Below are 12,868 nucleotides of genomic sequence, written 5' to 3'. Positions count from 1 at the left end.
GCTTGTTTGTATTTTAATTGTTTTTAATAGTTTTTTGTTTGTCCCTGGCAATTATGTATAATAAAAATTGCTATGTATTTATGTTATTCGTGAGGTGCAGTCCATTTTTTCAGTCCTTTTCTTCTTTTGGATACATGTATATTTTGGGTTGTTAGGACTTGCACTCACTTGTATGTTGTTTTCATGGTGCCAGTCCGTTTACAATATAGTGACCCTGGGACTGAGCATGGAGTTCAGTTTCAATGTGAATTTACATTAGAATGAGAAAAATCCACTATGTGGCCATGTGCGGACACTGTAAGAGACAGTTCCGTGACCGCTTGCTCCATTGTGTGCGCTGACAGGGTTTTTCGCGGCCGCTATTCACTGAATAGTGGACGCAGAAAACTGACATGTCTGCAGCACTATGTAAGGACCGCAGGAATCACGGCCGTTGTTACAACGGCCGTGATTCCTGCGGAACCTACGTAGTGTGAACATAGCCTAAGGTTGCCTTCACACACCGGATCAACAGCGGATTTCACCCCCGAAGCAAGCCGGAGCGGGGAGGAGGTGAGGTATGCTCCGGCCGCCGAGGGGTTAACTTTGCAAGTTTGTATTCTCATAGGGATGCACTGACACTGGATCCGCAGCGGGAAATCCGCTGTGTCTGAAGGCACCCTAAAGCTATGGTCAAACAATGTATGTTTTGTAAAAATCATGGCAGTTGTTGCAATTTTCAACAACGGCCGTGATTTATACAAAACATACGTTGTATTGAAATTAATGGAATCCGGGACGACGCGTATACACATAGTACATATATACATACACATAGTATACATTCTGGCCGGGATTCCATCCCACATGAAAAACTGGCATGTCAGTTTTCTGCAGCCGCTATTCGTTTAATAGCAGCCGCAGAGAACCTGTCAGTTAACACAATGGAGCATGTGGCTCCGGTGGCACACTCCATTGTGTGCAGCAGTGATATTGGGATGCGGGCGCACAGGGGTGCGCCCGCATCCGGACTCAGCAGAAGTGAAGGTTATCCTTCATGGGATGATCTTCAGTAACAGGCACAGAACGGCTGGTGTTATACGTAGTCTGAACCTGGCCTAAAAGTACCTCAGTCATCAGTGACAGAGGGTTAGGGTGGCATAGGGGACTATCAGCAAGTGCAAGAGGCACGGATAATCTCAGTGGTAATAGCATATAATAACGGTGCAAGAGGCAGAGTACTCAAGGTCAGTATATTAGTTTTAGGAGTCCAATGTAATGTACTTACCTCACTTCAGTCCAGCAGCCATCCCAGTCCTCTCCTTCTTGCAGCAGGGTCACCAGGACAGCCAGGCTTGGTGACGGCATACCACGCTGCTTGGCAATGGCAGATTTAACAGGCAGTTTCTGTTTCACTAGCTTTTGGAATGCAATTTGTGACTTGTGTCCCTGATTTCCCCACCGTACCAGCCTTGGTTGATAGATCTCTCAGTGTTTAAGTATAGGGGTAGAGATCTATCAGTCAATGCTTGCAGAGCAGGCAGAAGCCATCAGGGACTTTCCTGAGGACTTTTGGTTCAGGCAGCATGAAAGTAATGTCAGGTTCTCTTTAAACTATGATGAAACTTCATTTACTTAGTCTTGGTCATATAGCGGTTGTATACAGTCCACGAGATGCAAGTCATGTATGATACGGTAAAAATAATTATTTATTCTCATAACATAACAAAATACATCTTGTGTTCTCATCTTGTAATCTTGTATACATACTCCAATATATATATATATATATATATTGGAAGCCACAATATGTTTCAGCCCTGCAGGTTGTACGCAAGCGGAAGGAGAAATATATCATATTTGCTGTAATACTGAGTGATTTATGAGGCAAAAACTGACACATCGTCATTAGAGATGAGCGCAACTCCAGCATGCTCCACTCCGAATGTTCAGCATCTGAATACTGGTGGATGTAAAGTTGGATGTAGTCCTAAGGCATCTGGGAAAACGTGGATACAGCATTGGGCTATGTCTATGTTTTCCTGCATTTTCGAGTTGCATTCATCTCTAATAATCATTTTTTTCCCCGATATTTATAATACAAGAACATTGGATGCCATTTATGTCTAGCCAGGCTTAGAGGGAACAGTCGTAGTGCTAGCCTACTCAGAAGGTGTCAGCTATCTAAAGCTACCAGAGCTCAGTGCCTCCACTTCTCAGTGGGTAAGGGCAGGTGACAATCTCCCTGGTCTCCACTAGATGGCACTTTTCTTCATCATTTTGCCTCCCAGGAGTCTTTCCTAGCTGCTTAGCATTGTAACTGTTGTTTATGGGTGAAATAACACTTAAGCATGTATCTACTTGGTCCATTTATTTAATTCAGAGACTGTATACTAGCTTGACTGTTCTCACTGACACTGCTGAAATTTGGACAAATATAAGAAAACATTAGTGCAGATTATAGAAGTGTCCACGATGATCTTCTAAAAATGCAAAGAAAGTTGTCACTTCCATTAAAGACGGCACACTGGGTGACACCATGTAACACAAGAATAGCATATTATCACAGGTTGTTGGTTCTGCTAAAAGCTGGGGGAGCGGGATGCAGATACTTGCAGGCAACATTTAGAAGTTATCCTTTGCTACAATGTTTCTTCTAAGAAACAAACAGCATAAATGATTTGGAGCAGGTTCCTAAATACTTAGTAAGATTCCTTTAGATTCCTAGAATACAGTTTCCACTCCCAGACTTGTAAGAATCTCATCCGCCTGTGGCCATTACTAGGGGGGATCTATATACGTTTTATATACTGATATGTAGTTCACACAGCTGGCCCCCTAGTGGTGACGACAAACAAACAAGATTAGTAAGATGGTGGTGGAACAGAGGAGACCTAAGGTTTTACCAAGTATATTAGGAAATTGCTCTGATCAATTATTCTGACAGTTTTCTCATAGTAAAATTATAGCATTAGATTCGGTTTAAGGTTATGCAGCGGCATTTTATTCATTCCACTCCTTGCGGATGGACAGGTTCCACTCCCAAGTTAGATGATTGTGGTTGTCATCATCAGTGAAGAATGACTTGTTGTGGTACGTTCCTCGAGACAACATTCCCTTCGGAGCTTCTTCTACAGGAGTCAAGAATTCATACTCTTCTGGCCGAGGGCCATAGCTTCCCACCATAAAGGTGGCTTTAGCAACTGGATGGAAGGAATGGTAGAAATATTCACTGTCAGAGCAACATATGGAACAAACTATAACAAATAAAAATAATGACAGCAACCCAGGCAACAAACACTTTAGATAATATTGGCCACAAGCAGGAGACCTGATAACTAGACCCCCTCCTGGCCATAGGTGCTGTAGGGATCTAAAGTAAATGTAATCTAATGATCTAAAGCTTTGCTGTTCTTTCTGTATTTCATCCACTGACCATAATCCTGGCTCAGACTTGGCCTCATAAGTTGTTTACCTTTGACTCCTGCCCGGTATGTGTGCTGCACGTATTTCAGCCCAGACACTATGTCTCTGTTTACCTGGAATATGAAGAAAATAATAATTTAATGACAGAATAGAAACATTTGTTCAAACAATTAGTTTGGTTGGTGAAAAGCATTCTGTGCCAATTACATTATAAAAACTTGGCTAAGGCCTCTTTCACACTGCATTCTGCAGGGATTCTTTCAACATCAGATGTAAACTTGATGCCAAATGTAAACCTGGATTCACTGCCCACTTCAAATCCTGCCCACCTCATGTTATGTGCCAATGATGGACAGGCATTAGAGGCCCATTAGAGGCCTGTCAATCACTCCTGCTGAGCGCGCTGACAGGAGGAGAGTCTGGACTGGGACACCACCCAGATGACTAGTCACGGCTCTCCCCGTGCCTCGCACACATGGTTAAAAAGCAATTTACCAGGTACGAAACCTGGGACCCCTGACACCATAGGAGACCCGAATGTGAGGTGTGTGCAGCCGTTCTGGGAGCCGTATCAGCACAAATATGCTGATTGGTTCCCTTTGAAGTGTACCTGTCAACATGTCCGCTGACCCAAATATATTGCATGTTCACATGTTCCTTGCCCACTGCGGAGTGCTGTTGTTGTGCTTGTTTGATTTTTTAGGATAACTAATATACTGTATGTACACAGTGACTCCATTTTTATTATTCTAGTACTGTATATTCTATTATATATGTAGTGTTTTGTAGTTTGCATGCGTAGGGGTTTTATTTAAGCTGTGCGGGTTAAGATTAAGGCTTCACCAGCTATTGCCTTTATGCGGACAAGTATTTTATTTATATTATTGTTTATGATTATACTTGTAATGTTTTATATTTTCAGATAAAATTGCTACAGGACAAATGAGGCAATGTGTACTATCATTATATGGAATAGTCTGGTAGTTTATGGTTGTCAGACTCACCTTAAAGTGGATTTTGACTCTGTATTCAACTTCTTCTTTTAATACGAATGTTTGTTTTTTTAGGTTTGTCAGGTCTCCTGTGAAAAAGACATCAGAAAGGCAATGATACGTTTATGAATAACAGTACTAGTAATACTTTAGAGCAGGGGTCTCAAACTCAATTTACCCGGGGGCCGCTGGAGGTAGAGTCTGGGTGAGGCTGGGCCGCATCAGGGTTTCCACAAGATACACAGGAGGTGAGGGGATGAAGGGGGTGACAGAGGAGGTGATGATGGGGGTGACACAGGAGGTGATGATGGGGGTGACACAGGAGGTTAGGGGATAATGGGGGTGACACAGGAGATGATGAGGAGGGTGACACAGGAGGTGATGATGGGGGTGACACAGGAGGTGATGATGGGGGTGACACAGGAGGTTAGGGGATGATGGGGGTGACACAGGAGATGATGAGGAGGGTGACACAGGAGGTGATGATGGGGGTGACACAGGAGGTGATGATGGGGGTGACACAGGAGGTGATGATGGGGGTGACACAGGAGGTGATGATGGGGGTGACACAGGAGGTGATGATGAGGGTGACACAGGAGGTGATGATGGGGGTGACACAGGAGGTGATGATGGGGGTGACACAGGAGGTGATGATGGGGGTGACACAGGAGGTGATGATGGGGGTGACACAGGAGGTGATGATGGGGGTGACACAGGAGGTGATGATGGGGGTGACACATGAGGTGATGATGGGGGTGACACCGGAGGTGAGGTGATGATGGGGGTGACACAGGAGGTGAGGGGATGATGGGGGTGACACAGGAGGTGAGGAGATGATGGGGGTGACACAGGAGGTGATGATGGGGGTGACACAGGAAGTGATGATGGGGGTGACACATGAGGTGATGATGGGGGTGACACATGAGTGATGATGGGGGTGACATCGGAGGTGAGGTGATGATGGGGGTGACACAGAAGGTGATGATGGGGTGACACATGAGTGATGATGAGGGTGACACAGGAGGTGAGGTGATGATGGGGGGGACACAGGAGGTGAGGGGATAATGGGGGTGACACAGGAGGTGATGATGGGGTGACACAGGAGGTGAGGGGATAATGGGGGTGACACAGGAGGTGATGATGGGGGTGACACATGAGGTGAGGGGATGATGGGGGTGAAACAGGAGGTGATGATGGGGGTGACACATGAGGTGAGGTGATGATGGGGGTGACACAGGAGGTGATGATGGGGGTGACACATGAGGTGAGGGGATGATGGGGGTGACACATGAGGTGATGGTGGTGACACAGGAGGTGAGGGGATGATGGGGTGACACATGAGGTGATGATGGGGGTGACACAGGAGGTGATGATGGGGGTGACACAGGAGGTGATGATGGGGGTGACACATGAGGTGATGATGGGGGTGACACAGGAGGTGATGATGGGGGTGACACATGAGGTGATGATGGGGGTGACACAGGAGGTGAGGGGATGATGGGGGTGACACAGGAGGTGAGGAGATGATGGGGTGACACAGGAGGTGAGGGGATGATGGGGGTGACACAGGAGGTGAGGTGATGATGGGGGTGACACAGGAGGTGATGATGGGGGTGACACATGAGGTGATGATGGGGGTGACACAGGAGGTGATGATGGGGGTGACACATGAGGTGATGATGGGGGTGACACCGGAGGTGAGGTGATGATGGGGGTGACACAGGAGGTGAGGGGATGATGGGGGTGACACAGGAGGTGAGGAGATGATGGGGGTGACACAGGAGGTGATGATGGGGGTGACACATGAGGTGAGGGGATGATGGGGGTGAAACAGGAGGTGATGATGGGGGTGACACATGAGGTGAGGTGATGATGGGGGTGACACAGGAGGTGATGATGGGGGTGACACATGAGGTGAGGGGATGATGGGGGTGACACATGAGGTGATGGTGGTGACACAGGAGGTGAGGGGATGATGGGGTGACACATGAGGTGATGATGGGGGTGACACAGGAGGTGATGATGGGGGTGACACAGGAGGTGATGATGGGGGTGACACATGAGGTGATGATGGGGGTGACACAGGAGGTGATGATGGGGGTGACACATGAGGTGATGATGGGGGTGACACAGGAGGTGAGGGGATGATGGGGGTGACACAGGAGGTGAGGAGATGATGGGGTGACACAGGAGGTGAGGGGATGATGGGGGTGACACAGGAGGTGAGGTGATGATGGGGGTGACACAGGAGGTGATGATGGGGGTGACACATGAGGTGATGATGGGGGTGACACAGGAGGTGATGATGGGGGTGACACATGAGGTGATGATGGGGGTGACACCGGAGGTGAGGTGATGATGGGGGTGACACAGGAGGTGAGGGGATGATGGGGGTGACACAGGAGGTGAGGAGATGATGGGGGTGACACAGGAGGTGATGATGGGGGTGACACAGGAGGTGATGATGGGGGTGACACATGAGGTGATGATGGGGGTGACACATGAGTGATGATGGGGGTGACATCGGAGGTGAGGTGATGATGGGGGTGACACAGAAGGTGATGATGGGGTGACACATGAGTGATGATGAGGGTGACACAGGAGGTGAGGGGATGATGGGGGTGACACAGGAGGTGAGGTGATGATGGGGGTGACACAGGAGGTGATGATGGGGGTGACACATGAGGTGATGATGGGGGTGACACAGGAGATGATGATGGGGGTGACACATGAGGTGAGGTGATGATGGGGGTGACACAGGAGGTGATGATGGGGGTGACACATGAGGTGATGATGGGGGTGACACAGGAGATGATGATGAGGGTGACACAGGAGGTGATGATGAGGGTGACACAGGAGGTGATGATGGGGGTGACACAGGAGGTGATGATGGGGGTGACACAGGAGGTGATGATGGGGGTGACACAGGAGGTGATGATGGGGGTGACACATGAGGTGATGATGGGGGTGACACAGGAGGTGATGATGGGGGTGACACATGAGGTGATGATGGGGGTGACACCGGAGGTGAGGTGATGATGGGGGTGACACAGGAGGTGAGGGGATGATGGGGGTGACACAGGAGGTGAGGTGATGATGGGGGTGACACAGGAGGTGATGATGGGGGTGACACAGGAGGTGATGATGGGGGTGACACATGAGGTGATGATGGGGGTGACACATGAGTGATGATGGGGGTGACATCGGAGGTGAGGTGATGATGGGGGTGACACAGAAGGTGATGATGGGGTGACACATGAGTGATGATGAGGGTGACACAGGAGGTGAGGTGATGATGGGGGGGACACAGGAGGTGAGGGGATAATGGGGGTGACACAGGAGGTGATGATGGGGTGACACATGAAGTGAGGTGATGATGGGGGTGACACAGGAGGTGATGATGGGGGTGACACATGAGGTGAGGTGATGATGGGGGTGACACAGGAGGTGATGATGGGGGTGACACATGAGGTGAGGGGATGATGGGGGTGACACATGAGGTGATGGTGGTGACACAGGAGGTGAGGGGATGATGGGGGTGACACAGGAGGTGATGATGGGGGTGACACATGAGGTGAGGTGATGATGGGGGTGACACAGGAGGTGATGATGGGGGTGACACATGAGGTGAGGGGATGATGGGGGTGACACAGGAGGTGATGATGGGGGTGACACATGAGGTGAGGGGATGATAGGGGTGACACATGAGGTGATGGTGGTGACACAGGAGGTGAGGGGATGATGGGGTGACACATGAGGGGATGATGGGGGTGACACAGGAGGTGATGATGGGGGTGACACAGGAGGTGATGATGGGGGTGACATATGAGGTGATGATGGGGGTGACACAGGAGGTGAGGGGATGATGGGGGTGACACATGAGGTGATGATGGGGGTGACACAGGAGGTGAGGGGATGATGGGGGTGACACAGGAGGTGAGGGGATGATGGGGATGACACAGGAGGTGAGGAGATGATGGGGGTGACACAGGAGGTGAGGAGATGATGGGGGTGACACAGGAGGTGATGATGGGGGTGACACAGGAGGTGAGGAGATGATGGGGGTGACACAGGAGGTGATGATGGGGGTGACACAGGAGGTGAGGAGATGATGGGGGTGACACAGGAGGTGATGATGGGGGTGACACAGGAGGTGAGGAGATGATGGGGGTGACACAGGAGGTGAGGGGATGATGGGGGTGACACAGGAGGTGAGGAGATGATGGGGGTGACACAGGAGGTGAGGAGATGATGGGGGTGACACAGGAGGTGAGGGGATGATGGGGGTGACACAGGTGAGGGGATGATGGGGGTGACAAAGGAGGTTATGATGGGGGCGACACAGGAGGTGATGATTAGGGTTACACAGGAGGTGAGGGGATGATGGGAGTGGATTTAGCATCAGGGGTACAATCGGCGCCGGAGGGTCCTATTCGGACCTCAGAGGTGTCTGGCCAGCTGCCAGAGAACCGAGTCGGCGAGGAGTCGTGGTGTGGTGTGTGTGGAACATGGGGCATGCCCGGCGTCCAGGGCCACCAGGTAGAAGCAGCGGCGGCCATGGACGCCGGGGCTGCCCCATCTTCTGGTACACATTCCACTCCCGTCACAGCCCGAGGCGTGGGGAGCCCGGCGCACCACGACTCCTCGCCGCCCCGGTTCTCTGGCAGCTGGCCAGACACCTCTGAGGTCGGAATAGGACCCTCCGGCGCCGATTGTATCCCTGATGCTAAATCCACTCCCATCATCTCCTCTCTGCCCCGATCACTATCTTGATGCCGCCGCTCCCGGATCCGGCAGCCGCAGGGGGACAGCGAGCAGCAGACGCTGCTGTACCCTGCTTCCCCTGTGATCAGCCTGACTCTCTCCATCTTTCCCCCGGCAGCATCTCCAAGCCATGTCCCCCACAGAACGCTGCTGAGCTGCTGCTGGGGGAAAGAAGGAGAGAGCTGCACCGGTGACCGGTGATAGCAATGTCCAGGCACCAAAGCTTTATATATTTATTTTTCCCCCCTCCGGCCGTGTACCCCCCAACCTGCGGCGCGTACCCCCTGGGGTACGCGTACCGCAGGTTGAGAAACACTGACATAGAGCACAGAGAGCACAGTGTCAGTGACACAGGGCCGCACTTACAGTAAAGTTGCCATTGAGGTGGGGGCCGCAAACTAGTGTCCCGCGGGCCGCAGTTGGCCCGCGGGCCGCAAGTTTGAGACCCCTGCTTTAGAGACTCTGATCTCCTTAAATCATATGTGTTGCTGGTGAACTTTCTCTGTACAGTATTAGGCCATGATCAGACCTTGTAAGAGACCAACCGTTCCTAGTCCCGGCCAGGTCACGGAATGGCCGGTCTCATTAAAGATCATCCTGGCCGGTACTGCAGCACCGGCTGGATGATCTTTAGCGCCGCTGAGTTCTAATGTGGGGATCTAATGCATCCATGCGCGCCCACATCAGAACTCCCCACTGCACACAGCTGTCTGGAGCCGCTTGCTCCACTGTGTGCACTGACAGGGTTTTCTGCGGCCGCTATTTAATGAATAGCGGCCACAGGAAAATGACATGTTAGTTGTTTGTGGCACCGCTAGAGATCCCGGCTGGAGCCTATACTATGTGTATATGCTCCGTCCAGTATTCCACAGACAGCAAGGTAACGTATATTTTTGCATTAATCACGGCCGTTGTTGCAATCGGAAATAACGGCCATACTTTTACGAAAATATACGTAGTGTGAGCATAGCCTAATAGTAAGGTATATGAAAACCATAGTAAACATTCTGATCAATGTTCCATACCAGTGAGATCCATTGTAATAGGTCCTGGCGCTGCTTGACAGACTAAAGTGAGGCGAGTTACAACCACATTTGGAGCTGATGGGTCTGAAAAACATTAAATGAAATGACACAGTATTAGGATGAGAATGGTTAAAGGGGTTGTCTAAGCAAAAGCAAAATTTGTAAATTTGTATAAAATTTACAAAAAAATACTATACTCACCTCCCCTGATGCCCCTTGGTCCTCCCCACTGATGCTTCCAGTCCTCCGTAATTCTCAGCAGCTGCAACAGAGTCCAACCTCAGGCACTCATTGGGTGAGCAGGCAGATCCTGTGAGGTTGGGTTAGAACCGGACCCAGAAGAAGCTGAGACCAGCAGAGGATAGGAAGCATCACCATAGCAGGGGGGATTGGAAGAGGTGAGTGTGGTATTATTTTTATACAATGCCCGGCCTGGGAGAAAATATTGCATTTGCTTGGACATCAGCTTCAGGATATAATAGAAGACACAAAGTTATTACATCACTGTTATGTTTAGTGATTCCAGTAACAAGAGGCAGGACTGTGACAACCTCTCTGTCATGACATACAAGCTGACTGTCAGCAGTAAGAGATGAAATAGCTTAGTCGAGTATAAGGTTTGTGGATCTTGTAAACATTTCATCACAATGTACAGTATGCATTTATCAATGGACAGATATGGATTTTAGTTTTTGATATAGGGGACACAGGTACCTCTCTCACCATTGTGCTGCTTTTATTATGTCCCCTCAGTGTGCAGACTTTTGCTAGTAAAGTTTTGCAACCCTGGCATTCAGCAGTGAGGAGTTCAGCTCTGTGGCATCTGCTGCTTACAGGAACTCTTGTGAAACTTTCCACTTGCTATTTTTTGAAGACATTTCCTGATCGCTGCTGTAACTCATTGCATTCTGAACTCTCTAAAAACCACTTCCTCCCGCCTGCAGAACATCTCACTGCCTGTATGTGAGACCTGACTGAGGCTTATAAAGCTGCTCTATATCTGCCAAAGATGAAGTGACAGAATATCTCATAAAAGCTCCCCAGGTGGGGATTATCATCCCAGAATTAGAGTTAGTACCTCTCATGTGATTCTTTGATCATGTAATTTAAGTATTTCTATTGAAAAAGAAGAGGGGAAAAAAACAACATAAAAAATGCACAAACCTTTTTACATTTTTTTGTGTTTTGTTTTTTTAAAGAAAAAACAAACTAGGTAAAAAATAAAAATCTACAGTAGGTGTAGATTTGCATCATGTTTTACGCCTGCGAGGCTGAATGTTATATGCACAGGAGACCCTTGCATTTGAGTTAGGAAATATAACACTACCTGTGAGTACTGGTCCTTCCCCCAGTAATGACTTCTTGTATTTCGCTAAACTTTCATCATCCTTGTCCAGCTCCTGGATTTCTTGAAGCGACTTTTGAGGTGGGGGTTTGTAATTTAGTTTTCCATCCAACTCATCCTCATCCTCAAGGTCTTGGACAACTGCCTCCTGTTCCGTCATAGTAATCTAAGGGGTGGGGTAGGAGGAAAATATATTTTTTAGGGTGTGTTCACACCTACAGGATCTGCAGCAGATCTGCAGCAGATTTGATGCTGTGTTCAGTTATTTAAATGAAATCTGCTGCAGAAAATCAGCTGCAGATCCTGTAGGTGTGAACGCACCATTAAAGTGAATCGCCTAAATGAATCTGAGAAAACAATGAATAAATAATATAATAATAACAGAGTTACATATTTTGTTACTTTTTCAGTTTTCAGGTTCAGTCATTTGTATCATTTGGCCATAGGCACAGCAGGACACAGGATCACTACTATGGCCTCTCCTTTATACTTAGGCACAGGATCTCTATGCCTCATACACTGGGGCACATGATGACTATGGCCTCCCCCTACACAGTAAGGCAGAGGGTCACTACACCTTCATCTAGGCACAGCTCATTGTGGATTAGAGCTCACTGAATAACAGAATCACTATGGCTTTGGTCACTCTAAGGTGCCTGATCACTATGGCTTGTCTCCTACTCTCAGGTACAATATCACTATGGTTTTGATCACACAGAGCACAGGATCACTGTCTTCAATCACACCAAGGCAAAGAATCATTTGGCTTTGATCACACTGGTGCAGAGGAGCTTCTCTCCTACACTGAGGCACAGAATCACTTTACTTTTAATTACTGTTGGACGAATGATCATTCAGCCAACAGTTATGTTTCCTTTCCACCCCATATACATGAATGTTCAGCATTGCGGAACGTTGCTGTGTTCTCTGTGGGGAGGGGTAAGCTGCCACCAGACTCCATTTCTCTAAGAATAAAGGGTTCGGGCAGTGAAATCCAGGATTCCCCCAAACACTTAAAGGGGTTATCCAGCGCTACAAAAACATGGCCACTTTCCCCCTACTGTTGTCTCCAGTTTGGGTGGGGTTTTGAAACTCAGTTCCATTGAAGTAAATGGAGCTTAATTGCAAACCGCACCTAAACTGGAGACAATAAAAGGGGGAAAAGTGGCCATGTTTTTGTAGCACTGGATAACCCCTTTAATACTGATGGCCAAATCTGGTACCAGCAGTGAGTTTCGTGTATGCAGACTATTAGGTACAGAATCACTATTGTTTCTCGCATACGCTTGAGGCAAAGGGCGAATATAACTTCAATCACACTAATGTACAGGATCACT

General features: G+C 48.6%; 2 protein-coding genes across 2 annotated transcripts in view; one reads left to right on the top strand and one right to left on the bottom strand.

The window, feature by feature from the left end:
* Positions 1 to 2,335: 2,335 nt before the first annotated feature.
* Positions 2,336 to 12,868, bottom strand: part of ARHGDIB (Rho GDP dissociation inhibitor beta) — a 16,634-nt gene continuing 6,101 nt past the window's right edge. Inside the window, exons 2-6 of the mRNA XM_069968688.1 lie at positions 11,514 to 11,697; positions 10,187 to 10,270; positions 4,410 to 4,486; positions 3,455 to 3,518; positions 2,336 to 3,182 (exon numbers count right to left, since the gene is read on the bottom strand). Coding sequence (XP_069824789.1) covers positions 2,983 to 3,182; positions 3,455 to 3,518; positions 4,410 to 4,486; positions 10,187 to 10,270; positions 11,514 to 11,691 — 603 coding nt within the window. The 5' untranslated portion in view covers positions 11,692 to 11,697 and the 3' untranslated portion in view covers positions 2,336 to 2,982. The remainder of the gene's footprint in view (positions 3,183 to 3,454; positions 3,519 to 4,409; positions 4,487 to 10,186; positions 10,271 to 11,513; positions 11,698 to 12,868) is intronic.
* PDE6H (phosphodiesterase 6H) overlaps positions 10,529 to 12,868 on the top strand; it is a 22,092-nt gene continuing 19,752 nt past the window's right edge. Inside the window, exon 1 of the mRNA XM_069968689.1 lies at positions 10,529 to 10,584. The gene's annotated coding sequence lies outside the window, so the exon portion shown is untranslated. The remainder of the gene's footprint in view (positions 10,585 to 12,868) is intronic.

This window comes from Dendropsophus ebraccatus, chromosome 4 (genome assembly GCF_027789765.1).
Source record: "Dendropsophus ebraccatus isolate aDenEbr1 chromosome 4, aDenEbr1.pat, whole genome shotgun sequence".
Lineage (NCBI taxonomy): Eukaryota > Metazoa > Chordata > Amphibia > Anura > Hylidae > Dendropsophus > Dendropsophus ebraccatus.
This window is presented reverse-complemented; position numbering and strand designations above follow the sequence as displayed.